Source organism: Trichomycterus rosablanca, chromosome 22, assembly GCF_030014385.1.
Source record: "Trichomycterus rosablanca isolate fTriRos1 chromosome 22, fTriRos1.hap1, whole genome shotgun sequence".
Taxonomy (NCBI): domain Eukaryota; kingdom Metazoa; phylum Chordata; class Actinopteri; order Siluriformes; family Trichomycteridae; genus Trichomycterus; species Trichomycterus rosablanca.
In genome coordinates this window covers 12,631,120-12,658,910 of record NC_086009.1, presented here as the reverse complement: position 1 = coordinate 12,658,910, position 27,791 = coordinate 12,631,120, and the positions used below count along the sequence as shown (strand labels likewise).

General features: G+C 40.0%; 1 protein-coding gene across 1 annotated transcript; it reads left to right on the top strand.

The window, feature by feature from the left end:
* Window positions 1–501: 501 nt before the first annotated feature.
* copz2 (COPI coat complex subunit zeta 2) lies at window positions 502–26,244 on the top strand. The gene is made up of 9 exons (XM_063018660.1): window positions 502–546; window positions 6,682–6,750; window positions 7,038–7,122; window positions 8,537–8,628; window positions 11,072–11,127; window positions 12,520–12,597; window positions 12,692–12,743; window positions 19,625–19,663; window positions 25,252–26,244. Exons 1-9 carry the CDS (start codon window positions 529–531, stop codon window positions 25,297–25,299), a joined length of 537 nt encoding a protein of 178 aa, XP_062874730.1. The 5' UTR covers window positions 502–528; the 3' UTR covers window positions 25,300–26,244.
* Window positions 26,245–27,791: the final 1,547 nt, after the last annotated feature.

Sequence of the window (27,791 nt, the reverse complement as noted above, 5' to 3'; positions counted from 1 at the left end):
GAAGGCTGACAAATCTGCTAATGTATGTCGTTTTTTCCCTTTCAAGCTTCACGGGTACCTGTTGAACTTTGGCAAGCTTAACTCTGCATGCCGTATGATTTATTCTTTCAGAATAGTACTGGATTTATTATGTTTAAAACTTGTCTTAGAAACAACTGCGACACGTTGTTCAAATAATTTGCTTCGCTTTGGTTATGGATTTCCATTAAGGCTCAACCACCGACATTGTGTGTCCGTTTAAGAGTAACTTAGTTAAGTATTGAATGGAGCTGAGAGCCAAAATGGCCGCTCATGATGCACAGTTTCATTACCGCCTCGTTGGCTACGTCAAACTACGTGCACTTGCGTACTAAGTAGAACGTACACATTTGCGGGATTGGAATAGTGTGTATTTGGATAACGAGTAGAGCAGTGTGTGTAGTATGCATGCAGTGTTGGATTTAGCTCCGCCTCCTCATGAGTCAGAGGATTTTACTAGTGCTCCAGTAGTGACAGCTCAAAGCTGTCCACGTCAACACTAACGCCACCATGGACTCCGTGGCTCTGGTAGGCTTTTTATATGTTTTAATCCAGTTATTACTATGTTTAACATGTTTTTATTTTTGGTTACGATTCCTGCAGAATCAGGGATACATTTTTGTGTGTTAAAAGTATTCCGACAGCAATACGTTGGTCTATTTATGATTGACACTGAAGTGCTAATACTATTTTAAGCACATGCAGTTAAATAGTAGTACTAGTACGTGTATTAAATAGATATAAATAAACAACATGCGTCTAATGTGGACTAAAAGGATCTAATTCAAGTATGTACATATAACGCTAAAAATCTGCTGATCAGCTGCCAGATCTAACAGATGGTACTTCTGCGAATAGAACAGAACAGAACAGAAATCCAGGACAGGTTTGCACAAGTGATTATGGTAAAATGTCTTAGTCTTGGCATTGCTGATCAGAAATGTGAGTTTTTGTTTATTATGATGTGTTGAATGAAGTTGTGCAGCAGTAATATGGAGTTGAAGTTGGAGTTGAGCTGTGCGCGCAGCCTGGTGGGATGATGCAGATGCCACGTCCTCTGTAATGGAGCGCCTGTTGTACACCAGTCTGATTCATTCCACAGGTGTTTTTAGTCGGTGTTTACAAAGCAGAAATGCCATTTTAATTGGTTGTTATTGTGCTACTGCACCTAGTTGAGACTTTAAAAAAACATAAAATCTCCTAAGGCACATGGACACAAAAATATTTTTACTATTTAAGCCAGTGGTAGCTCCTGCCAAATCTCTCAGGGGGGGCAACTGTTGCGATGATGGCCAAGGTGACCCGTTCAATGGGTAAATTAAGGCTTAAATAATAAACATCTTAACCCTTTGATGCACAAGCTAAGCAAACCCCTTCTAATGCACAACATGGGTCAAACATGACCCATATTCATCCATTCAAGAATATTTTCATATGCACATTTGTCAGTTATTCATGTATTTGCTGTCTTAGCTAATAAAAGCTATCTATACTAGAATATGTAAACAGCTAGTAAGCAAATAGTATTGGACATATTCAAGATTCAAGAGCCTAATCTTTGGTTGTCTTTCAAAAGATCAGTAAATATGTTTTTGACTACAAACACTTACAAATGTCAGTAGTTTCTGTCAAATTCCATAGTAAATGCATAAGGGTCATTTTTGACCCATGTTGTGCATTAGGAGGGTAGTGATACAAAAATGATTTTTATTAAAAAAGCAAAAAATATAAAACTGAAATAAGGATTTGTGATGATCAAAAACAAATTAATTGAAAAATTCATGGAAGCTTGAATGACGAAATAAATTTATTGCAAAGATATAGAAAATAAAAACTCAGTTGGGTCACTTTTGACCCAGGTTGTGCATCAAAGGGTTAAGTCATCTGTCAGTTTGCCCTCACAAATAACTTTGAACGTGGAGAGAGAGCAGCTTTACCATTAATCGTAAAATTAAGTAAAACCTTCACACTAACAATTTAATTCAGTCTTCATCAGACAGCATTTTATTTTAGGTGCAGCAGATCCAGAATAAAGATTGGCATCGGGGCTGATGTGCAATGAATAAAGAAGTACAATTAAACAGTCGGGGAGATACAATAAGTGCAATCACAATTCACAATTTAAAAATTATATTATTTACTTGTAATTTACTTGTAACTTATATGATTTTCCCCCCTTTGTAGATACTTGATGTTTAAATTTGGTCTGGGTGGCCCTAATTCTTTAGTTGCTAATTTATCCTGATTACATGATGGAGTTGCTCCGAACTGAGGTAATGGTAGTCATGGTGACGAGATCGCGACAGCAGGTTATGTGTGACGCAAGCACGTAAGTGCGAGCCCTCCCGGAACCCATTCAGATTGTATTTCAGCGCCTGCAGTTCGAAAAAAAGAGCCTTAACATGAGAGTCTATGAGAGCAATCCGGGGTGATTTCCAATCAGACTGAAATCGCCCCAAAAGGGGCGGTACTGTATGGAACACAACTCGACTCTGATTGGACTACGATATTCAGAGGCAAGACAGACTGTCCTACTATGTGATTTCCTGGATTTTTTTTCTCATTTTGTCTCTCATAGTTGAAGTGTAGCTATGATGAAAATTACAGACCTCTCTCATCTTTCTAAGTAGGAGAACTTGCACAATCAGTGGCTGACTAAATACTTTTTGGCCCCACTGTATATATAAATAATTGTCACACGTAACTAATGTTGCTGATTTTTGCTGTCCACAAGTAATTTTTTTGTCACAAGTCACGAGTCGAGTCCGAGTAATTTGAAACGAGTTGAGTCTGAGGTCGCTGTGTGTGCGACTTACGAGTCGCAGACTCGAGTCCCCATCTCTGGTAGCTAAATACTCAACACAGTGTTCTAAGTGTATTTATTACCATATTTCTTTACAATACATTACACGAGTACCATATTCAGAGCACATTCACAATACAAGTTACACTGTTCCTCAGATTCCTCAGTGGGTTCTAGGGGGACCAAGGGAAGAAAGTTTCATTGTCAACAAACTTAGACTTATGTAATTGAAAATAAAAAAATACATAAATACATAAATGTGAAGATCATTAATACAGTTGAGTCTTGTTTTGGTAAGTTATATATTAAATAACTTTTTACATACTGTTAAGTGTGGGAACAGCAGACGCCTTTGATAGAACACGCCTTTATGTGTCATGCAATGTGCATGTTTTAATTATATTAAGTTAATTATATTGTAGCACTGTAGGAAAAAAAGTCATACGGTAAGGTAAAAGAATGCATTGATAATTATATTCTATGCTATATATATGCATTGTAAGCATATATACGTATTTTCAAATGTCCAATTCTACCCTTTTAAAATGTGTCTTTATTTTTGTGTCAGTGGGATACCTTTAAATATTTCAAAATTAATAATACAATGTGGAATTGGGATTATCAGCTTTTATAGCTATTTCAGTGGACTCATGTGGATAACGCCAGCAGTATTTACCAGTAAAGGGTACCAATCAGTACCAATCACAGCGGAGAAAAATATGATACTAATTTACTTGATTATTACTAAACAGCGCTCAGGTTGTGCAACTGTCTATTATGCTAGCCCACCTCTGTCATCTGCACAGACATGAGCACTGTCGCCTCACAGCAAGAAGGTCCTGGGTTCGATCCCCAGGTGAGGCGGTCCGGGTCCTTTCTGGGTTTCCTCTGGGTGCTCCGGTTTCCTCCCACAGTCCAAAGACACGCAAGTGAGGTGAATTGGAGACACTAAATTGTCCATGACTGTGTTCGATATAACCTTGTGTAATGAGTAACTACAGTTCCTGTCATGGACCAAAGTGTAAAACATGACGTTAAAATCCTAATAAACAAACAAACAAACACAGACATGAATGGCTATATCTGAGGGAGGGGGTTGTCCAGGATATTCCTGTATTGCGCCTAGTAATTCCTGCTGGAACTGGACCCACTGCAACCCTGACCAGGATAAAGCAGTAGATGAAAAAAAAACAACCATATTTTCAAGAAATAGACAAAATAGCTAGATCTAATCAGTCCACAGCTCTATATTTATCCTCCTATTTATATTTATTAAGGGCTTCATCCTGACCATGATTGCATTGGGTTGAGAACCAACACCAGAAACGGACCGTAACCAAAAGCAGGGCTAAACCTGAACTGGTGAAGCAAACCTATGTGGCACAGACCTACTTGCTTTGACACCATGCTGCCCAAAACAACCCCAGATAAAACAACACAAAATAAATTACAAAGAAAATCATTTAGCTGTGTTGTATTTAGTGTGGAACTCAGGTTCAATCCCTGTTAATGTTCTCCTTATGTCAGTGTGAGTTTTCGTAGGTAAAAAATGCTATTTTGATTGGGTTATATAAATCCTTTGATACTCTGGTCCTTTGGCAAGCTGGGAATACACCCTGGACTGGGCACAAGTCCAACACAGTGGATCTAGTATTTTTTATACCTGAAAGTGTTTCCAAATGGTTGAAATGTTGGTGTACTTGTAGCCAAAGTCTACAATCTTACATTTATATATTTAAGACTAATGTTATGCTTTGCCAATACCAATTATGCATGTTTAGTACAGACAGTGTTTACGTTAAAAAAGCTATTTTTGGGCGCCCAGGTGGCGCAGCGGGATATTCCACTAGCACACCAGCGCCGAGGTTCTGAACCACCGGTCGGCTGGGCACCATCTAGCGGGCATAATTGGCAGTGCCTGCAGCAGACACGGTTCTGCTAGGGTGGGATGACCGGACTATGTGGGTGGGATCTTCAAACGCTGTGTAAGGACCCTGATTGGCAGATAGAAAGGTGCCTGTGCAGAGTGCATTGGTAAAAAGGGGTTCCGCTAAGGGCTGCACGCGGGTCGGAGGAGGCATGAGCAGCAATATACCCACCTCGACTGCAATCAGGGATCCCCCAGCAGCGGAAGATAAATTGACTACACTAAATTGGGAGAAAATGCATAAATAAAATAGAAATAAGCTATTTTTTATTAACATAACCTTAAAAATGCATAGTTTTTAACTTGTAATATGCTTGTTACCCAAACTTGACTGTTAAACCCTTTGCAGGTTCTGATCATGCACAGGTCACATTGCAGTGTTTACGCTATTATATAACACATTATTTACCTCTTTGTACTAGCAGCCTAAAGAAGAAAGAAAATCTCTAGAGTTAGCTAACTAGCAGTCCTTTTAAATGACTTTATCAGACAAAAAAATTATATAAGTAATTTAAAAGGACTGCTAGTTAGCTAACTCTAGAGATTTTCTTTCTTCTTTAGGCTGCTAGTACAAAGAGGTAACATGATCGTAAGACTAAACCTCACAAAGCGACAGTACAGAATTTTAAAACAGGATCCCAGGTTTTTTTGCTGTTTGTGTCCCGCTGTCCTTGTCCTCTACGCTCAAGTTCTGTGGTACACTCCGACTCTGGATCAGTGGCAGTCAGTGCATAACAGAACTTTGGTGTGGAGAGAAGCAGTCTGCGAAAACCATTTCTGGACCAGAGATCTTCAGTGCCTTTACACTTGCTTGTGTGCATAAATCGTTGATGTCGGTCTGAGGTTATTATTTGTTGTTAGCAGATAGATAGATGGATGTATGGATGGATGGATGGATAGATAGATAGATAGATAGAGTCCTTTATTGATCCCTATGAGGGAAATTTGAGTGTTACAACAGCTCCAGTACAGTGTAAGTACAGTAAATAAAATAGAGTAGAATAAAATAAAAATAAAATGCAAAAAGTTATAAAATATTGACTCTGTAATGCAATTACTATTATACAGCAGTATGACAATTACAACTATATAAGAGAACATTGTATATACATATATATATACGACTACGCATGACATTATGACCACTGACAGATGAAGTGAATAATACTGATTATCTCTTCATCACGGCACCTGTTAGTGTGTGGGATATATTAAGCAGCAAGTGAACATTTTATCCTCAAAGTTGATGTTAGAAGCAGGAAAAATGAGCAAGCGTAAGAATTTTTTGCGAGTTTGACAAGGACCAAATTGTGATGGCTAGATGACTGGGTCAGAGCATCTCCAAAACTGCAGCTCTTGTGGGGTGTTCCCAGTTTACCAGTGGTCAGTATCTAGCAAAAGTGGTTCAAGGAAGGAACAGGGTGATGTGCGGCCAAGGCTCACTGATGCACGTGGGGAGCGAAGGCTGGTCTGTTTGTTCCGATCCAACAGACGAGCTACTGTAGCTCAAATTGCTGAAGAAGTTAATGCTGGTTCTGATAGAAAGGTGTCAGGATACACAGTGCATCTCAGTTGCAGGGCTATTTTGGCAGCAAAAGGGGCGCCAACACAATATTAGGAAGGTGGTCATAATGTTATGCCTAGTCGGTGTATGTAGTATAGCTAGATAGTTAGATAGATAGATACTTTATAGCTCTTTTGCAGGAAATGTCTTTGTTACAGCAGCTCATCAGACAAACAACTTGTTACATACATACAACATCCACTATAAAATACAAGCTAAAAAATCACAGGAATATCTATATAGAATTGTATTAATTAGTGTTTTAAGATAATAATGACTGTAAATGCTAAATAATCAATATGTGCAAGTGAAGGTGTAATAGTGAAATGATTGAATTGATGGAGCAAAGCTGTTTCCGTTTTTAAACAGGAACCTTCACTGTACACTGTTAAGGCTGTCTTCATCGTGGATAATGATGGAAACAGGCTCCTTTCAAAGGTGAACAGAAATTTACCAGACTTTCCCATGGTTTCTCTCTCTCTCTCTCTCTCTCTCTCTCTCTCTCTCTCTCTCTCTTGCTCTTTCTTTCTCTCTATCTTTCTGTATTCCTATTTATATCACTCTTATGTGATCCTGTATGTGACAACATAAACTAAATAAAAGTAAAATAAATATCCACACCCAAACACTGTCTATTTTAGACATATACATACATTGAATGATCAAACTACTTTTGTTTGCTCTGTGTATATTAAATATTTGATCTGCATGATTTGTACTTTCAGTACTATGACCCAGAGCTGTACCCCTCTATAAAGGAACAGAGGAACTTCGAGAAGAATGTCTTCAACAAAACACATAAAGCAGACAGTAGGTTCTTCAGGTTGCAGACTGTTTGTTGGCTTAATATTTACACTGATTAATACTTAATATATACACTGATCAGCCATAACATTAAAACCACCTCCTTGTTTCTACACTCACTGTCCATTTTATCAGCTCCACTTACCATATAGAAGCACTTTGTAGTTCTACAGTTACAGACTGTTGTCCATCTGTTTCTCTACATACATTTTTAGCCTGCTTTCACCCTGTTCTTCAATGGTCAGGACCACCACAGAGCAGGTATTATTTAGGTGGTGGATCATTCTCAGCACTGCAGTGACACTGACATGGTGGTGGTGTGTTAGTGTGTGTTGTTCTGGTATGAGTGGATAAGACACAGCAGCGCTGCTGGAGTTTTTAAATACCGTGTCCACTCACTGTCCACTCTATTAGACACTCCTACCTAGTTGGTCCACCTTGTAGATGTGAAGTCAGAGACGATCACTCCTCTATTGCTGCTGTTTGAGTTGGTCATCTTCTAGACCTTCATCAGTGGTCACAGGACGCTGCCCACTGGGCGCTGTTGGCTGGATATATTTGGTTGGTGGACTATTCTCAGTCCATCAGTGACAGTGAGGTGTATAAAAACTCCATCAGCATTTGGGTGTCTTATCCATTCATACCAGCACAACACACCAGCACCATGTCAGTGTCACTGCAATGCTGAAAATAACCCATCACCCAAATAATACCTACTCTGTGGTGGTCCTGTGGGAGTCCTGACCATTGAAGAACAGGGTGAAAGCAGGTTAAAAAAGTATGTAGAGAAATAGATGGACTACAGTCAGTAATTGTAGAACTACAAAGTGCTTCTATTTGGTATTCTAGTGGGGCTGATAAAATGGACAGTGAGTGTATTAACAAGGAGGTGGTTTTAATGTTATGCTGATGAGTGTATCTAGATAGCTTTGTGTATCTTAATTTGGGAAGATGTGGTTTTAAGTAAGAACGGTTTAATCCAACAGTGCCATTGTTATTTGAAACTGTACAGTGTCCTTTTCACACAGATTACACACATCTCAGATTACAATTGAACAACAGAGCAGGAAAATAGTTCCTCCACTCCCAGCTGTTTCTCTCTGAAGAATGAATAAAACACAGTGAGAACGCAGTGAAAATTCCCCTTCTCCCTATGGAGTGATACTGTGGGATGTTATCACTCGTATTCTATGCGGTGTAATGGATATAACACATGACCTACAGTTGTAGTTCTTTTTAGCTTAAAGAAATGAAATTCACACTCCCTGACATGTTTCTGTTGGTTAGCGGTATTGTTTAAATGCCAGCCTGCAGGCTGTGTGTGTTTGTGTGTGTGTGTGTGTGGCTCTCAAATTGTTTTTTGGAATTATTACATTACTGTGTAACAGCCAGAGTTTATTTCCTCCTTATGTCCTCACAGATGAAATAGCCTTTCTGGAGGGCATGACCATAGTCTACAAGAGCAGCATTGACCTGTTCTTCTATGTTGTGGGCAGTGCACAGGAGAACGAAGTAAGTTATTTCTGTACAAAATGAGTCAGTTAGCCTGTCTATCATAAACTGAACATGAATGATAGAATCAGTTTATAAAAAAAGAAATAAACTGTACATAGACAAACTATCCGGAGCATAACACTTTACTGTCTTGTTCTTTTGAGCACAAACTACAGATAGATGATCATGTGTGTAGAGAAGCACACTTTATGGAATCCACAAAGTGACAAAATGCACTCAATACATAAACACATACACTGATCAGCCATAACATTAAAACCACCTCCTTGTTTCTACACTCACTGTCCATTTTATTAGCTCCACTTACCATATAGAATCACTTTGTAGTTCTACAATTACTGACTGTAGTCCATCTGTTTCTCTACATACCTTTTTAACCTCCTTTATCTCTGTTCTTCAATGGTCAGGACCACCACAGAACCACCACCACAGAGCCGGTATTATTTGTGTGGTGGATCATTCTCATCACTGCAGTGACACTGACATGGTGGTGGTGTGTTAGTGTGTGTTTTGCTGGTATGAGTGGATCAGACACAGCAGCGCTGCTGGAGTTTTTAAATACTGTGTCCACTCACTGTCCACTCTATTAGACACTCCTATCTAGTTGGTCCACCTTGTAGATGTAAAGTCAATCGCTCATCTATTGCTGCTGTTTGAGTTGGTCATTTTCTAGACCAACTCAAGATCAGTGGTCACAGGACGCTGCCCACGGGGTGCTGTTGGCTGGATATTTTTTAGGTTGGTGGACTATTCTCAATCCAGCAGTGACAGTGAGGTGTTTAAAAACTCCAGCAGCGCTGCTGTGTCTTATCCACTCATACCAGCACAACACACACTAACACACCACCACCATGTCAGTGTCACTGCAGTGCTGAGAATGATCCACCACCCAAATAATACCTGCTCTGTAGTGGTCCTGGGAGAGTCCTGACCATTGATGAACAGCATGAGAGGGGGATAACAAAGCATGCAGAGAAACAGATGGACTACAGTCAGTAAGTGTAGAACTACAAAGTGCTCCTACAGGGGTTGGACAAAATAACTGAAACACCTGTCATTTTAGTGTGGGAGGTTTCATGGCTAAATTGGACCAGTCTGGTGGCCAATCTTCATTAATTGCACATTGCACCAGTAAGAGCAGAGTGTGAAGGTTCAATTAGCAGGGTAAGAGCACAGTTTTGCTCAAAATATTGCAATGCACACAACATTATGGGTGACATACCAGAGTTCAAAAGAGGACAAATTGTTGGTGCACGTCTTGCTGGCGCATCTGTGACCAAGACAGCAAGTCTTTGTGATGTATCAAGAGCCACGGTATCCAGGGTAATGTCAGCATACCACCAAGAAGGACAAACCACATCCAACAGGATTAACTGTGGACGCAAGAGGAAGCTGTCTGAAAGGGATGTTCGGGTGCTAACCCGGATTGTATCCAAAAAACATAACATAACATGCCCAAATCACGGCAGAATTAAATGTGCACCTCAACTCTCCTGTTTCCACCAGAACTGTCCGTCGGGAGCTCCACAGGGTCAATATACACGGCCGGGCTGCTATAGCCAAACCTTTGGTCACTCGTGCCAATGCCAAACGTCGGTTTCAATGGTGCAAGGAGCGCAAATCTTGGGCTGTGGACAATGTGAAACATGTATTGTTCTCTGATGAGTCCACCTTTACTGTTTTCCCCACATCCGGGAGAGTTACGGTGTGGAGAAGCCCCAAAGAAGCGTACCACCCAGACTGTTGCATGCACAGAGTGAAGCATGGGGGTGGATCAGTGATGGTTTGGGCTGCCATATCATGGCATTCCCTTGGCCCAATACTTGTGCTAGATGGGCGCGTCACTGCCAAGGACTACCGAACCATTCTGGAGGACCATGTGCATCCAATGACGGTGCCGTGTATCAGGATGACAATGCACCAATACACACAGCAAGACTGGTGAAAGATTGGTTTGATGAACATGAAAGTGAAGTTGAACATCTCCCATGGCCTGCACAGTCACCAGATCTAAATATTATTGAGCCACTTTGGGGTGTTTTGGAGAAGCGAGTCAGGAAACGTTTTCCTCCACCAGCATCACGTAGTGACCTGGCCACTATCCTGCAAGAAGAATGGCTTAAAATCCCTCTGACCACTGTGCAGGACTTGTATATGTCATTTCCAAGACGAATTGACGCTGTATTGGCCGCAAAAGGAGGTCCTACACCATACTAATAAATTATTGTGGTCTAAAACCAGGTGTTTCAGTTATTTTGTCCAACCCCTGTATATGGTAAGTGGAGCAGATAAAATGGACAGTGAGTGTAGAAACAAGGAGGTGGTTTTAATGTTATGGCTGATCAGTATATGTGTACTTGTCTTTATTTAACCAAAGTTAATAAAAATAAAATAAAATAATAAAAATCCTAACTTCGTTTCCCCTTTTTGTTTTCCACAGCTAATGCTAATGGCTGTGTTGAACTGTCTGTTTGAGTCTCTCAGTCAGATATTAAGGTATGTTTATATTAAATACATTCCCTGTTATACGTTGACGTCTGTTGTTCATACAGTGTAGGAGCCGGACGGGATTTACGAACTGATTGATGGCACCTGCACAGAGACGAAGGATAATGCGTTGATTAGGGTGTGGCTGTCTAGACACAAAGCTGATCCGCATATGAACTCGCCTCGTGCAGGTGAAAAGATGCAGTCGGCTACTGCTACTAAAAAAACTCGAAACAGCACAACCGTTTTAACAAAACCAAGAGTGACCCAATAATGCACAACCCTACATTCAGTACTTTGGCAAACACAATAGCGCTGGTTGGAATAGCAGGCCATGCAGCCAGGTTAATTGGAGACACTGAATTGCCCTATAGGTGAACGGGTGTGTGTATGTGTGTGTGTATATGTGTCTGCCCTGCTATGGACTGGCGCCCCATCCAGGGTGTTACCGTGTGCCATGCGCCCATTGAAAAGCTGGGATAGGCTCCAGCACCCCCTCCACGACCCTGATTGGATAAGCGGTTAAGAAGTGAGTGAGGGAAATACAATTAAAAACAGTTAAAAATCAATAAAAAATACAATAAAACCTGCACTTTATCTTTACTTCTTTATTGTTTTCGTATGCTTCTTAATCGTGGAGATGCTTGATCTTGGAATACCATATTCCGTTCAGTAAAGGCGCATTCACATGAGAAGAAGCACAATAGTTTTTGCGCTGGCTGTGCCGGTGCACACAGCTTAACGTCACTTATTGTACTAAAACGAGTAAGGAATTTCCTTAGTTGAGAGAACTTATGAGTAGTAAGAAATAAGAAAGGTTTAATTTTTAATTTTTGTAATTTTTAATTTTTTTATTTAGCGCGTCCAATTTCATCCCGTAAATCATCCTCTCACTAATGCCGGTCCCTGCTAATGATTGGGGCTGACGAGGCCGTTCCACGCCTCCTCCGACACGTGCACAGCCAATCGACCGTCTTATCACCCACACTTGACGAGTGCAGCGCGGCAGAGCACTGTGCACGGAGGATCACACACTCCGCCGCTCCCCTTCCCGTCTCCATGCAGGCGCAACCAACCAGCCAGCAGAGGGCGCAACCGCCCCAGTCCTGAGAGAGTATCCCCTCCGGTCTCGAATTTAAGTTATTCCACACAAATGCAGATTCGTCTCATATTCGCACTTCGATAACGTCTTACTGCACCGCTCAAGCCCAGCGCTAAAGAAAGTGACTGTACATTGTTAACTTGAAATTAAATAAATAAATAAATTAATAAATATAAAAAAGCTGAACACGTTGAGTTTAAGGTAAACGTTGAGTTTAAGAGTGCAAATCTTAGAGATTTTGAGTTTAGAGGACATTGAGTTACACTCAGAAGTACTAAAGATGTATGTCTACCTTACAGGAAAAATGTAGAGAAAAGATGTCTGCTGGACAACCTAGATGGAGTCTTCCTGGTGGTGGATGAAATCATTGATGGAGGGTGAGCACTTGAGCATATGAATGCAGATTACAAAACTAAGTGACTATTTTATTTTTATTTAATGTCCTGATTCCTTACTGGTTTTGGTTGACAGGGTGATCCTGGAGAGTGATCCTCAGCAAGTAGTCGAGAAGGTCAATTACAGGGTAAGAGTGCTGACCGCTGAGGAAAGCTAACACTTTTAACTAGGACACTAAAGGCCTTCGCATAATTCCTGCGAAACTAAGCGCCTTCGCAAGCTTTTGGTTTTGGTTTTGTTTTGTCTGTCGTGTCTGCTCCACAGCTGCAGGTGACGCGGTGACATTTATTAAGTTCCACGACTACGGAAAAAACGATGGCTGCGTCCGAAATTGCATACTTAAACAGTACGTACTAAATTAGAGGCAGTGCGCGCTGCTCGGCGTGTACAGAAGTAAGCTCTTTCAGTACGCAAGTGTGCTGTGTTTGCATACACAAAAATGGCTGCCCAAGCAGTAGATTTCTGGGTACTTTTTAAGTACTGTTTCAAGTACTGTTTAAAGTACTGTTTAGTGTCGGACACACTATCTGCTCCTGCCTACTGTTCAGTATGGAAGTATGCGGTTTTGGATGCAGCAATTATCAAAGTTGAGACGCTCCTCGAAATCGTCCATGTTTGTTTTCATGTCACGCCTTTTTTTTTTACCGACCAATCATGTTGTCGCGGAGTGTCTTCGTCCGTGGAGTTCGCCCAGCTTCCAGCCTCTGCGCGACGTCCCTGGTTGTTCGCTTTCTCCGCAGTTACTTCACATTGGTCGCCGAAGCCAGGCGAACATTGTTTCCGCATGAAGTATGCTGAGGCCCAGTGTGGCTGCAGGCTGTAAGCTGAGTGAGCTAAGTTTAGACTAGCTAGCTTAGAGAGAATCATTTGTGCAGGCTATCATAGGAATTTCTGTAGGATTTGTAGTCGAGTTGAGAAGAAAATGAGGTTAAGGTTTAAGGTTATTATTAATAAATAACTGAAGTTATACTAGCTATTCTAGCTAGCAGTTCTATCTAAATAAGAGAACTGGCGTAATTCATGCATATGGCTAAATATTCACTCCTCTAACCTGTCAGTGTGTGTCGGAGCAGGCCCTTGGGCTTGGGCTGTTCGATTACATCACGGGTAACGCAGAGGGCCAGGCACAGAGGATTCAGCTTTTTTAACCGCCAGTAACACTTCTCCTCTCCACCTCCTCCTTACACCGAGAGACAGGCGTAGAGGGGGGTGGTGAAATAAGGAGGGGGAGGGAAAGGCCATACAGGCAGGTAATTGCATGGTGTGGATAAGTGTGTTCTCTTCTCGGAGTGGGAACAGCACTCGACTCGGTGCAGTGCAATGATGGCAGTCTGAGTGCTATGTTGACTTTGACTTTTGGGCATCTAAATGCAAAACTGCAAGCACACTTATAATAGTCATTCTTAGTCATTATTTATTGAATTCCTGTCGTTTTCTGTAGCCCTGTGCAAAAGTCTGGGCACCCCTGGTTAAGATATTTGTAAAGTAAAAATAAGTTTACACATCCTGTAAAGGGAACACACTTCTGCACATTTGAATGCACAAGTATTGTTCATTTGTTTGAAGGTCCTTGGTTCAAGCCCACCATTGTCATTGGTACAGTAAGTCAGTAATGCCAAGTTGCTGTACAGTACAGCTGTACACACTACACAACTGGATCTCTTGCACTCGGGAGTCTTTTAAGTCGTTTTGGTTTTCATACTACATGACTGATCGATAATAGGGGGTCACACACTACACGATCTATCACCAGGATGAGTCGGTCTGGTCTCCCAAACTACGTTTTGTCATGAAAAGAAACGTGAGAAGTGACGAGGGGTTTAATAAAAACCGTGTCCAAAAATGCACGTCAACAATAATCAAGCGATCAAAGTTGTGCGAAAAAGAGGAAAATAAATGAATCTGAGTGGATTTGGCAACACGACCAGAAGGGATTGTCGGTTCTGTAGTGAGTTGGAGGTTAATAATTATTTTTTGAAATGCAGCGTTGGTATTATGATTTGGCATTGACGATAAGGGGGGTATGCCAATGTATTCTGATAGAAACTATATTATGCCCCTGTCTCGCGATTTTACACTCCTCCCCTGGGTTTCCAAACCCCGTATCTTGCGTCATCATTGGCTGTAGTTCGACTACACTCACTGCCAGTCGGTCGACTGATTCATATATCTGGCATGCTAGATATTTTTCTTCAGTCGAGTCGCTCGGCTCAAGTCGTTGAACAGTTCACACAAATACCCCTTTTCCACCGACGCGGCACGGAGCCCGTTCCGGTTCCCGAACTTGACTTTGAACCGGTTCCGCGTGTTTCCACCGGAAAAAAGAGGTTCCAGACAGTGAACTAGCGGGCCAATCTGGCACCACAGAATACTTGGTTTTTCAGCCCGAACCGTGACGTCCGTCAGTGGGCGTGTCATGTTGTACAGCACAGCGCGTTAGCAACAATGGCGTCAGCTGGGGTCTCGTATGGAGCTTAAAGCTGCATTTTTATCTTTTCAAGTTCACCTGAATACATTTTGAGCCAGTTTGCCGCTGATATTTTCAAAGCACCTTTAAAAAGGTGAATTGTGTGATATTACATGGTAAAAGTGACCCGGACAGAACGAACACCGCTTAACGTGAAAAATAAAGCGTGAAGCTTTTTCAACTCCCCGAGCTGCATAAACACACGTGAAGTAAATCCAGCTAAACACAGATACATGTGGTATTTTAGAGTAGATTTGATGGTTATTTCACACAGATGTTTGTTCATGTTGTGGAACTTTAGTGATCTTTGAGCGCTGAGCAAATCGGCTATTTGCGCCGAGAGTCGTGGTGAAAGAGAAGCGCAAAACGCTTCTCACGTTAATGAACTAAAGAAAACAACAACTAAAACAAACACGTCACGTCTTCTTATCACCGATAGTTAGATTGATGCTTTTTACATAAAAACAAACATCTGTAACAGCAGCACAAATGCTCGCACATAATCCACACACTCCGCCATGATATTACTTCTCTTAACTCTTAGTAAGTAACGCCCACCGTTGATGACGCTGCATGGTTCTCAAAAACTGGTGGAAATGCGCGTCGGTTCTTTACAGAACACCAAGGTTCAGAGAAACCCGAACAGAACCGGTTCAAGAACCATGGTTTTTTTGGTGGATAAGGGGTAAAAGCGATCCAGAGCCGAGTTTCGATCATCGTGCGAACGCCGAGTTGCTCCCGAGCTGCCACATCTAGCGGCGACCAGTCGGCTTTGGATTGAAGCTTCTGCTGAAAAACAAACATACGTAGAAGTTCTGCCCTAAATTTATAATTAATTAATTCATTCATTCATTGTCTGTTTTACCACCGCTTTAACCTATTCAGGGTCAGGGTGGGTCAGTTCTCTGGGCGAAAAGCAGGAAACACCCTGGACAGGTTGCTAGGCCATCAGAAGGCAAACACACACACACACATTCATACACACTGATTAACTACCAATTAACCTGACTGCATGTCTTTGGACTGTGGGTGGAAACCGGAGCAACCGTAGGAAACCCACATGGACACGGGGAGAACATTCAAACTTTACACAGAAAGCACCCGAAAGGTTCCACTTGGGAATTGAACCCAGGACCTTCTTGCTGTGAGATGACAGTGCTACCCACCAAGCCCCTATATTTATTAGAAATGTATTATTAGTGGTTCCCCTTAAAGGATGGTTTATTATTATTTAAACCAACTTGTTCAGCTATAAGTGTTTCTACACTCACTGTCCATTTTATCAGCTCCACTGACCATATATAAGCACTTACAAGTTGTACAATTACTGACTGTAGTCCATCTGTTTCTCTGCATGCTTTGTTAACCCCCTTTCATGCTGCTCTTCAATGGTCAGGACTCTCCCAGGACCACCACAGAGCAGGTATTATTTGGGTGGTGGATCATTCTCAGCACTGCAGTGACACTGACATGGTGGTGGTGTGTTAGTGTGTGTTGTGCTGGTATGAGTGGATAAGACACAGCAGTGCTGCTGGAGTTTTTAAACACCTCATTGTAACTGCTGGACTGAGAATAGTCGCAGACCAGTCAGTTAGTACGGTGGTCATAATGTTTTGACTAATCGGTGTATAGGGAATATGGCAAAATATCTCTGTCAAAAGGACTTGACTTTTGACCTGTTAATGGCACTACGTTAAAAACAGACATGGTTCTGTTATGGATATTACCAAATTGGCTAATAAATATTTGGACAACCATTCAAATATTTCATTTTATAGGGATGTACACCGATCAACCATAACATTAAAACTACCTCCTTGTTTCTACACTCACTGTCCATTTTATCAGCTCCACTTACCATATAGAAGCTCTTTGTAGTTCTACAATTACTGACTGTAGTCTTTCTCTGCATGCTTTTTTAGCCTGCTTTCACTCTGTTCTTCAATGGTCAGGACTCTCCCGGGACCACTACAGGTATTATTTAGGTGGTGGATCATTCTCAGCACTGCAGTGACACTGACATGGTGGTGGTGTGTTAGTGTGTGTTGTGCTGGTATGAGTGGATAAGACACAGCAACGCTGAAGGACTTTTAAACACCTCATTGTAACTGCTGGACTGAGAATAGTCCACCAATCAAAAACATCCAGCCAACAGCACCCCATGGGCAGCGTCCTGTGACCACTGATGAAGGTCTAGAAGATGACCAACTCAAACAGCAGCAATGGATGAGCGATCGTCTCTGACTTTACATCTACAAGGTGGACCAACTAGGTAGGAGTGTCTAATAGAGTGGATGGTGAGTGGACACGGTATTTCAAAACTCCAGCAGCGCTGCTGTGTCTGATCCACTCGTACCAGTACAACACACACTAACACACCAGCACCATGTCATTGTCACTGCAGTGCTGAGAATGACCCACCACACAAATAATACCTACTCTGTGGTTGTCCTGTTTTGGTCCTGACCATTGAAGAACAGGGTGAAAGCAGGTTAAAAAAGTATGTAGAGAAACAGATGGTCTACAGTCAGTAATTGTAGAACTACAAAGTGCTCCTATATGGTAAGTGGAGCTGATAAAATGGACAGTGAGTGTAGGAACAAGGAGGTGGTTTTAATTTTATGGCTGATCAGTGTAGTTACTACTCAAACGAATTACAGTAATTTAAAAATAACGGCTTAACCACCTTTATACAGTTAACTGTACTTAGTAAACAGCTTCACTGCTTGTAGCCTTACAAGTTATTTACTTAATCATGTTCTTAATAATGCATCAGCTGAGTTTTCCATTATCAGATAGCATAACTGCCTGTAAACCCAGTAATCCAGGTACTGCTATATACAGTGCCTTGCAAAAGTATTCAGCCCCCTTGAACTTTTCAACCTTTTGCCACATTTCAGGCTTCAAACATAACGATATGAAATTGTAATTTTTTGTGAAGAATCAACAACAAGTGGGACACAATCGTGAAGTGGAACGAAATTTATTGGATATTTTAAACTTTTTTTAGAAATAAAAAACTGAAAAGTGGGGCGTGCAATATTATTCGGCCCCCTTGCGTTAATACTTTGTAGCGCCACCTTTTGCTGCGATTACAGCTGCAAGTCGCTTGGGGTATGTCTCTATCAGTTTTGCACATCGAGAGACAGACATTTTTGCCCATTCTTCCTTGCAAAACAGCTCGAGCTCAGTGAGGTTGGATGGAGAGCGTTTGTGAACAGCAGTTTTCAGCTCTTTCCACAGATTCTCGATGGGATTCAGGTCTGGACTTTGACTTGGCCATTCTAACACCTGGATATGTTTATTTGTGAACCATTCCATTGTAGATTTTGCTTTATGTTTTGGATCATTGTCTTGTTGGAAGATAAATCTCCGTCCCAGTCTCAGGTCTTTTGCAGACTGCAACAGGTTTTCTTCCAGAATGGTCCTGTATTTGGCTCCATCCATCTTCCCATCAATTTTAACCATCTTCCCTGTCCCTGCTGAAGAAAAGCAGGCCCAAACCATGATGCTGCCACCACCATGTTTGACAGTGGGGATGGTGTGTTCAGGGTGATGAGCTGTGTTGCTTTTACGCCAAACATAACGTTTTGTATTGTGGCCAAAAAGTTCGATTTTGGTTTCATCTGACCAGAGCACCTTCTTCCACATGTTTGGTGTGTCTCCCAGGTGACTTTTTATAGATATCTTTGAGAAATGGCTTTCTTCTTGCCACTCTTCCATAAAGGCCAGATTTGTGCAGTGTACGACTGATTGTGTCCTATGGACAGAGTCTCCCACCTCAGCTGTAGATCTCTGCAGTTCATTCAGAGTGATCATGGGCCTCTTGGCTGCATCTCTGATCAGTCTTCTCCTTGTTTGAGCTGAAAGTTTAGAGGGACGGCCGGGTCTTGGTAGATTTGCAGTGGTCTGATACTCCTTCCATTTCAATATGATCGCTTGCACAGTGCTCCTTGAGATGTTTAAAGCTTGGGAAATCTTTCTGTATCCAAATCCGGCTTTAAACTTCTCCACAACAGTATCTCGGACCTGCCTGGTGTGTTCCTTGGTCTTCATGATGCTCTCTGCGCTTTAAACAGAACTCTGAGACTATCACAGAGCAGGTGCATTTATACGGAGACTTGATTACACACAGCTGGATTCTATTTATCACCATCAGTCATTTAGGTCAACATTGGATCATTCAGAGATCCTCACTGAACTTCTGGAGTGAGTTTGCTGCACTGAAAGTAAAGGGGCTGAATAATATTGCACGCCCCACTTTTTAGTTTTTTATTTCTAAAAAAAGTTTAAAATATCCAATAAATTTCGTTCCACTTCACAATTGTGTCCCACTTGTTGTTGATTCTTCACAAAAAATTACAATTTCATATCGTTATGTTTGAAGCCTGAAATGTGGCAAAAGGTTGAAAAGTTCAAGGGGGCTGAATACTTTTGCAAGGCACTGTATGTATGAAGTTTGATCATGTTTGCTGTGTGCTGTGTGTATAAAAGTTACCCTAGTTCCTTTATGGCAATTTTAGATTTGGTTTCTCTTTCAGGCTGATGACAATCCACTATCGGAGCACAGTGTGGCACAGGTGAGACATGCACAGATGCACAAATACACAAATCTGTTCATTTACACCAGTGCGCCTCTATTGTAAATGTAAAAAAATGTCTTTGAAACCCAATCAATGCACATATGCCCTGCTGAATGTACATGGCTTAAATATGTCTAGTATAGCCGCTCAGGTGGGGCAGTGCTGAAACACGCTCGCACACCAGAGCTGGGATTTCGAATACATCGTATCGTATCTCAGCTCTGCCATCCGGCTGGGCTGGACGGCCACATGAACAACGATTGGCTGTTGTTCACAGGGTGGGTAAGCCGAACCAGGGTTCCTCATAACTGATGCAGCTACGACCTCTGCTGGCTGATTGATGGCTCTCCGTGCACAAGGCTGGTCCGCATATGAACGCTCCACGTGTAGGTGAAAAGAGGCAGTCGGTACTGATCACGTGTCGAAGGGGGCGTGTGTCAGTTGCAAAGCTCGGTGGAGGTGAAGCGTAACGCAGTCAGGGTAATTGGATACGACTAGATTGGGGAGAAAACTGATGGAAAATTCGGAGAAAAAGAGGAAAAAAATATGTTTAGTATTTTACCATTTTGTTTATATTTATTCTAATGCATGGTAAATGATAATACTTAAATCTTTTAAACCAATATAGTTATTTTCCACTTGCTGAAAGTCAAAAGTAATAATTCCCTCTTTAACCAAACCAAACTACTGTAACTGTGGACAGTGTGTACTTTACTGATTTCACCTTGTAGCCATGAACCCACTAGAAACCTACCAAATTCAGCAGCAGGAACAGCACTGTCTGATATTTCTTAAACTTTATAATATTTTTTATAACCCGCCTTACGTTGCACTTACTTCCCTAAATCCTCTGTGATCCTCATCATTTTGCCTGTCTCCATAGCCAAACATTTTGCTTTGCTGCAGTGTAAATCCATTGTTCAGGCTTATTAGTACACACGCCCCCTCTGACAAGTGTGTAGAAGCCGACTGCTTCTTTTCACCTGTAAAAGATGAGTTCATATGGAGATCCGAATCACCAATCTCCATCCCCGTCTCAGTGCAGGTGCCATCGGTCAGCCAGTAGAGATTTGACACGCCCTGTCCAGGGTGTATTTTTGTCTTGCGCCTAGTGTTTGTGACACTGGACCCACTGGACCCACGCTTGCCCTGTAATGCTAAATATCAGTATATATTACAGGGCAAGCGTGGGTCCATTGTCACAAACACTAGGCGCAAGACAAAAATACACCCTGGACAGGGCGTGTCAAACCATCTCCAAGCATCACACACTCATTTATCCACTCACTCACATATACAGGTGCAATTTAGAGCAAAAAACCCGGAAAAAAACGACGCAGACATGGGGAGTACATGCACTAGTTTGTTCTAACCTGTAATAAATTGCATTTCTCAAAATGTTCACTAGGTAGAGGCGCCGTTATGGTAACAAACCGCTAATTAAAGAAACAGTAGCCACATTTCATGTCAATCACGCTGACCTGTTCGAATGAGGTGCGATCTACCAGCGTGCACTGTGCGATCGACTGGTAGATCGCGATCAACGTATTGGGCACTCCTGGTATAGAGTTTATTGTGCTAGCTTTACTGCTGCACCACCCGAGCACATCAAGTGCTCATAACTTTAACTAATCACTTTTTACACCACACCAATTCCCTGTTTTTGTTCAAAGACGTCTGCAAACGTTTGCAGTAGCAGTTTTATAAGTATGTAGACAGGAAATGCGTAACAGTAATGAAATTATTAATGCTTTTGCAACTGAGGTGACTGACCACACAAAGAAACATGACCAGAGGCACAGGGTTGCCTGGGAAATGTAGTCAATACGTTCTAGGGCGCCCAGGTGGCACAGCGGGATATTCCGCTAGCACACCAGCTCCGAGATTCTGTACTCCTTGGTTTGAAACTCGGCGTTGCCTGCAGCAGACACATCTCTGCTATGGCGGTATGACCGGACTATGTGGGTGGGGTCTTCAAACACTGTAAGTACCCTGATTGGCAGATAGAGAGGCGCCTGTGCAGAGTGCATAGGTGAAAAAGGATTCTGCTCCTTCGGAGGAGGTGTGAGCAGCAATATACCCACCTCCACTGCAATCAGGGATCCCCCAGCAGCAGAAGACAAATTGACTACACTAAATTGGGAGAAAATGGGAGGAAATGCATAAGTAAAATAGAAAATAAAAACCATTTTAGTAATAATACTAAACAGTGTTACATCCTTAAAACTACATAAAGTCATGATATTTTATTACTGAACCTTTATTTACTGGGATTAAAGTATGACCTTTCTCTTTAAAAAGAAATCTAAATACAATCATACACATAACAATATAATCATACACATACACAGTAGCAGCATGTTTTTTATAACAAGCAGAAATGCTTTATAGGCGACTAGCCCCTTTAAGAAGCATTGAATTGTCTGGCCAGTGGATTTGCATGAGCTGTCCAGACTTGTCATATGCTAGCCACATTACCATCTAACATTAGAAATGTTAAGCACTGTTAAGAATTCAGCACTCAAGAATACTTAATAAAATGAATTGTAGCTTTAATTTTGTGCATGATGCTTTTCTAACTCTGTCTAACATTGTTATGTTAGCGTTTGCCTTGTCTTGTCTACTTTGAGTTGAGCTTTTTAACACTAACCCTGCTCTACAACCCTTACCCATGCAGCATATCACTGAGAAACTGGCTCTCACCACTAATGTAAGTGTGTTTATACACGTACACACGCTAACACTATGTACAGATGGGTGACAAATCAAAAGAAAACCTAAAAATATATGTATTTTTTTCCTCGAAAGTATTGGGCCTTCACATCTTAGCACCAGAGGGAGCATCACACTTTTAAGATAACTGCATTGTGGTGTTTTTATATATTGGTGACGGCTGGTCCAAAATCTTCCACAGGTGTTTAATTGGGTTGAGATTGTGGCTATTTCCTACCTTTTCGTGACCGTGACCTCTTGTGTTACAAAGGGGATGTCCCATGCTGTTGTAACTAATGTAGAATGTGGTTAGGCACTCGAAGAAATCACTTTAGTCAGTGTCGAATTGTTTCTTTGTAGCATGGGACAAAGGGACAAATCGCCTTGCAAGAAAAATGTCCTTCTACTTAATTATTAGTTTTTTTTTTTTTATTTGTCACCTGTGAGTACATTTGACCCTTTACCTATTATTTATGTTAATATTTTGTACTGCTGTAGCCCTCTTTTGATAGTAAAAACGGTCACAGCTTATAAAATGCTTGAATAAGTCTTTATAAAGACTTATAAAGACTTGAATATGATAATATTATTATTAATAATTAATATTAGTAATACAAGGGTTCTTTTTTACTCTATTAAGAATTTCAAAAACAAATGACATCACTTTTCTACATACTCACCTTCTGATATATTTTTCTTGGCGTCGTACCAACTTTTTAATGCCATCATCAAAAAATGGTTTTGCTTGAGCGTAGCCACTGATGCACTGCTGCTTTCACATCATCATCACATGAAAATCTTTTTCCCCTTAAAGCTTCCTTGAGCGGTCTAAAAAGGTGGAGATCAGATGGCACTAAATCCGGACTATAAGCTCTCTCTCAGTCTCTCAGACACGACCAATCACTGCTCCTCTCACCCTCACCACTTCCAACCAAAATATAGAAGTGCAGAAACTTTTTGAAGATCCCTCGTATTATTAGTAAACAATTTGGACAAAACTATTGAGGCGCCCCTACTCCACATGTTTCAGCCACAACAATTGCTAACAATGCAGTGCAATAAATACAAAAAAGTGCTTCTAACTTTACAGCAACAGTTTAGGGAAGGCTCTTTCCCTGAAAAAACAGTGTATATAAGGACTTAAAGAAAAGCTTGGTTTAAGTAAACTCCAGTGGTCTGCACAGAGCCCTGACCTCAGCCTCACTGAACAGCTTTGGAACGAACTGGAACATCAACTGAGGCTTTCTTCCAACGTCAATGCCTTGCCATACAAATGCTTTTTTAACCGAATGGGCACAAATTCCCACAGATATATTTCAAAGTCTAATGAGAAGCCTTCTCAAAAGAGTGGTTGTTCCAGCTGGAAAGGTCACATAGAATTCACTCTATTTAATACCATTTGTTTTTAAACAGAATGTCCACCAAGCTTATGATCAGGTGTCCAAATACTTTTGGCAATACAGTGTAGACAGCATGTTCAAAAAAAAATCTTGTTAATTAATTTTAAAAATTTTCTGGACATATTTTATTAAGCTGCGTAACAATACAGGGCTTGTAAATAAAAGACAGGTCTGCAAGCCAGTCTCGCACACTCCAAATGAACAGCCATTCTGTTAACACATGTAACACATGCAAAATGTGGTTTGTTGTTGTTGTCATGTTGCTATAAGCAGATACATCCCTATAAAAGCCATCTGTCAATAATTTGCATGTCAAAATGCAATCTTTGACAGTGGTTGTCCAAATATTTATGAGCCAATTTGGTAATATCCATAACAGAACCATGTTTGTTTTTAATGCAGTGCCATTGAGAGGTCAAAAGTCCTTTTGGCACAGAGATTTCTCTATAATAATATGAGCATATATATTAGAATCTATGCAATAACATATCTATATCTGAATACGTCAGTCTTAATTACCAGTGTTAAATCAGTAACATGGTTAAAACAGAAAGAACAAAAGGGCAGGGCAGTTGTAGCCTAGTGGTTAAGGTACTGGACTAGTAATTGAAAGGTCACTGGTTCAAGCCCCACCACTGCCAGGTTGCCACTGTTGGGCCCTTAAGCAAGGCCCTTAACCCTCAGTTGCTTAGACTGTATACTGTCACAGTACTGTAAGTCGCTTTGGATAAAAGTGTCAGCTAAATGCCGAAAATGTAAATGTAATAAATCCTGTTTTTAAGGGCAGTTGTAGCCTAGTGGTTAAGGTACTGGACTAGTAAGTAAAAGGTCACTGGTTCAGGCCCCACCACTGCCAGGTTGCCACTTTCGGGCCCTTAAGCAAGGCCCTTAACTCTCAGTTGCTTAGACAATATACTGTCACAGTACCGTAAGTCGCTTTGGATAAAAACGTCAGCTAAATGCCAAAAATGTAAATGTAAACAAAATATTTTTTAAAACATTTGTGTTTCCAAATGTTCTATTTCGCTATTTTATTCAGTTTATTTTAGAATTTAATCCCTAAAATGTTTACATATTTGGGGGGATAGCCATTTTATGTTTGCTTTTAGTGTATGCTGCAGACCTGATCAAATTAAACTACAGCTACGTATATAACCACTGATAAAGAATTGCAGTCCTTTCTAAATGAGACTTACGATTAAAATGGTCTCTCTGCGCCCCCTGGCGGCAATATTACATTCCTACTTTGTTTTTTGAAACCTGAAGATGGCTTTTTACAGGCGTCATTTAATTTGCTTTATTGTTAATTTATTTCATTATTTTATAATATTTTCATTATTAATTATAATATTATTTTTTATCCATGACCTGAATGCATATTATTAATAGTATTGGTCTTGACAATGACCGTATATCATAAGTAAACAGAACTTAAGATGAAACACTTTGTAATGCTTGTTTGCTATTTTTTAGGTGTTACAGACGGCAAAGGAACAAATCAAGTGGTCAATACTGAAGTAATATTCACCATCAGAGAAGATTTGTTTATCATCTGAATTAAATTGGGAATTATTTTACTTTTTACACCCTTCTGGCATAGTAATTCCAAGAGTAAATGTAAATTTCTCCATTTACTATTATCAGCAGTTAGAAATTCAGACTCAAATACTTTTGTTACACTTAAAACAAAGCCTGGGGATCACCCCTTTATATAAAGGATGTTTTTTTGAAAAAGCTACCAACTTCAATATTATACACAGTAAATATAACCTGATTTGCACTAAATATTTGTAGTGTGAGCTGCACCAGCTGCTAGAAAGACTGAGAGCTTTTAAACTAGTCAAAAGTCCTACTCAATTCGACTTTGTTTTTATTATTTTACAAGTAAATGTATCTAGACTTGGTATATATATGTCGTTTTAATTTTTCAATACTTCATGCACTGCTAATGTTACATCATAGATGTGTTTATTACTACAACTTGTTTAATTAATAGATTATATTAGTTAAACAAGTGTAATCATGTTACTTTATCTTTATGTAGGCCTGGTATTAGGTCGTTCACTCTTTACACAATGAAGTCTTGTTTAAAACCAAAGAGTAAAATCATGAGTAAATTAATAAATAGTTATCTTACTGAAGAAAGAATAATAATAATACAAAAACATTATATTCAGCTTTTGTACTGCATACAACTACACATTGTAAATATAGCAAGTTACTCATGATAATGATAAAATGTTTATACTTAAACTTATACTTAAAATAGTCAGGATGTAGCAAATGTAATTGGTTCATTCTTTCTTTAGTGAAAGTCAATTACTCTCTTTTTTCCTTTTTTCATTACGTAAATTACTGACAAGCACTCAGATACATTTTCTTAATTTATTATTTATTTTGTGTAACTTTGAAGGTATGTCAATGATTAGTTAATATTATCATTCTTTATATTTAGTGTTTCTGTTTACTCCGAAATTGTCCTTTTAATTGGTTATATATATATATATATATATATATATATATATATATATATATATATATATATATATATATATATATATGCATTTTCCATATATTTGCATTTCGATGTGAAGTTGATTTTTGACCTTAATGAAATATTTGGCAACACATATTTGACTCAGACTTGTTTTTAGTTTGGTGCAGTAATAAATGTTCCTTATGTGTGGTTTCATTTTATAAAGAATTTAAAGGAAACATGTGGATGTTAATAAACGTTATTTTGATACAACAGCTAGATGTATTGTGTGTTTTATCTGTTTAAACTACACTTAGCCGAACGGCCAATCGAAACAAGAATCCCATTGGTGGGTGGTGAAGTGGAACTGACCAATCCCATCCGCTCCAACCTACACATTCTTTACGTCGTTGGCGCTCGTGAATATTAATAGTCTAAAGGCGTGGCTTAGCGTTCATTGGAAGCCAGGAAAATGACGCCGCACCTCCCTCATAGTTGGACCAGAGCGGTAGAGAGAACAGAGTGGCGACACTCCCATAGGGAACCGTTGGAAAGGGGGCGGGACATATTTTCTGTGCAGCTTCCGGGTTGTGGAGCTCTGTATAGTTCCAAACAACCCATAGAGCCTCATTCATTTCCACTACTTATCCAGCATTTTTAGCTGTTTGTTGCTTTGTTTTAAAAAAAATAATGAATTTAATGTCATTAATATACTTAATACTGTTATTGTTTAGCATTTGCTCAGCACTAAATGTTACATGTTTATCTTAATTAATAGATATAACTGAATTTAGCTTAGTCAGCTAAGCTAAATTATTGACACGAGTCTTTTCACCTAAAATTGATTAATTAAAAGTTGATTAATCAAGAGTCTTGTTACAGAAATGATAATAAAACATCAGAGCCATAATAAATCATTATACTTTTACTTTCATACTTAAGTACATTTGAAGGTAAATTTAGTTTAGTACTTTAGTGGAGGTATTTTTACTTTTACTACTACTTTTACTGGAGTAATATTTTACCTTGGATATCTCTACTTCAACTCAGCTACATGGTTTGTGTACCTTGTCCACCACATACATTAGACAAAATGAACTAGTGCATATTAATTATGAATTAATTCATGTATTACATGTAGAAATAAATTATTACTTACTCATGAAATAGATGAATGAATGCTATGTCATGTACATGCACTATAATGTTAAAGGTGCGGTAGTGTGTTTATGAACCTGTTCATTTAGTGCAGGTAAACCTTATGAATCCAGCCACATGGCTTAGTGTTTAACCAAAATGATTATTATTATGAATCCTCAGGAAAGTGAAGGGAGATTAGTTTATGTAAAAAACAAAACATAAAAAACTGTTTAAACTACTTAATGATATCGCATTATGTAATGTATGCTAATATAATGTACTGTGTGTTAACAAGAACGACCTATTAAGTCATTATAAACATCAATCTTCCACTTCATATACAAAATTGACATTAAAGCAGATGCAGTAAATGTAAAGGCAGGTGAAAATACCCAGA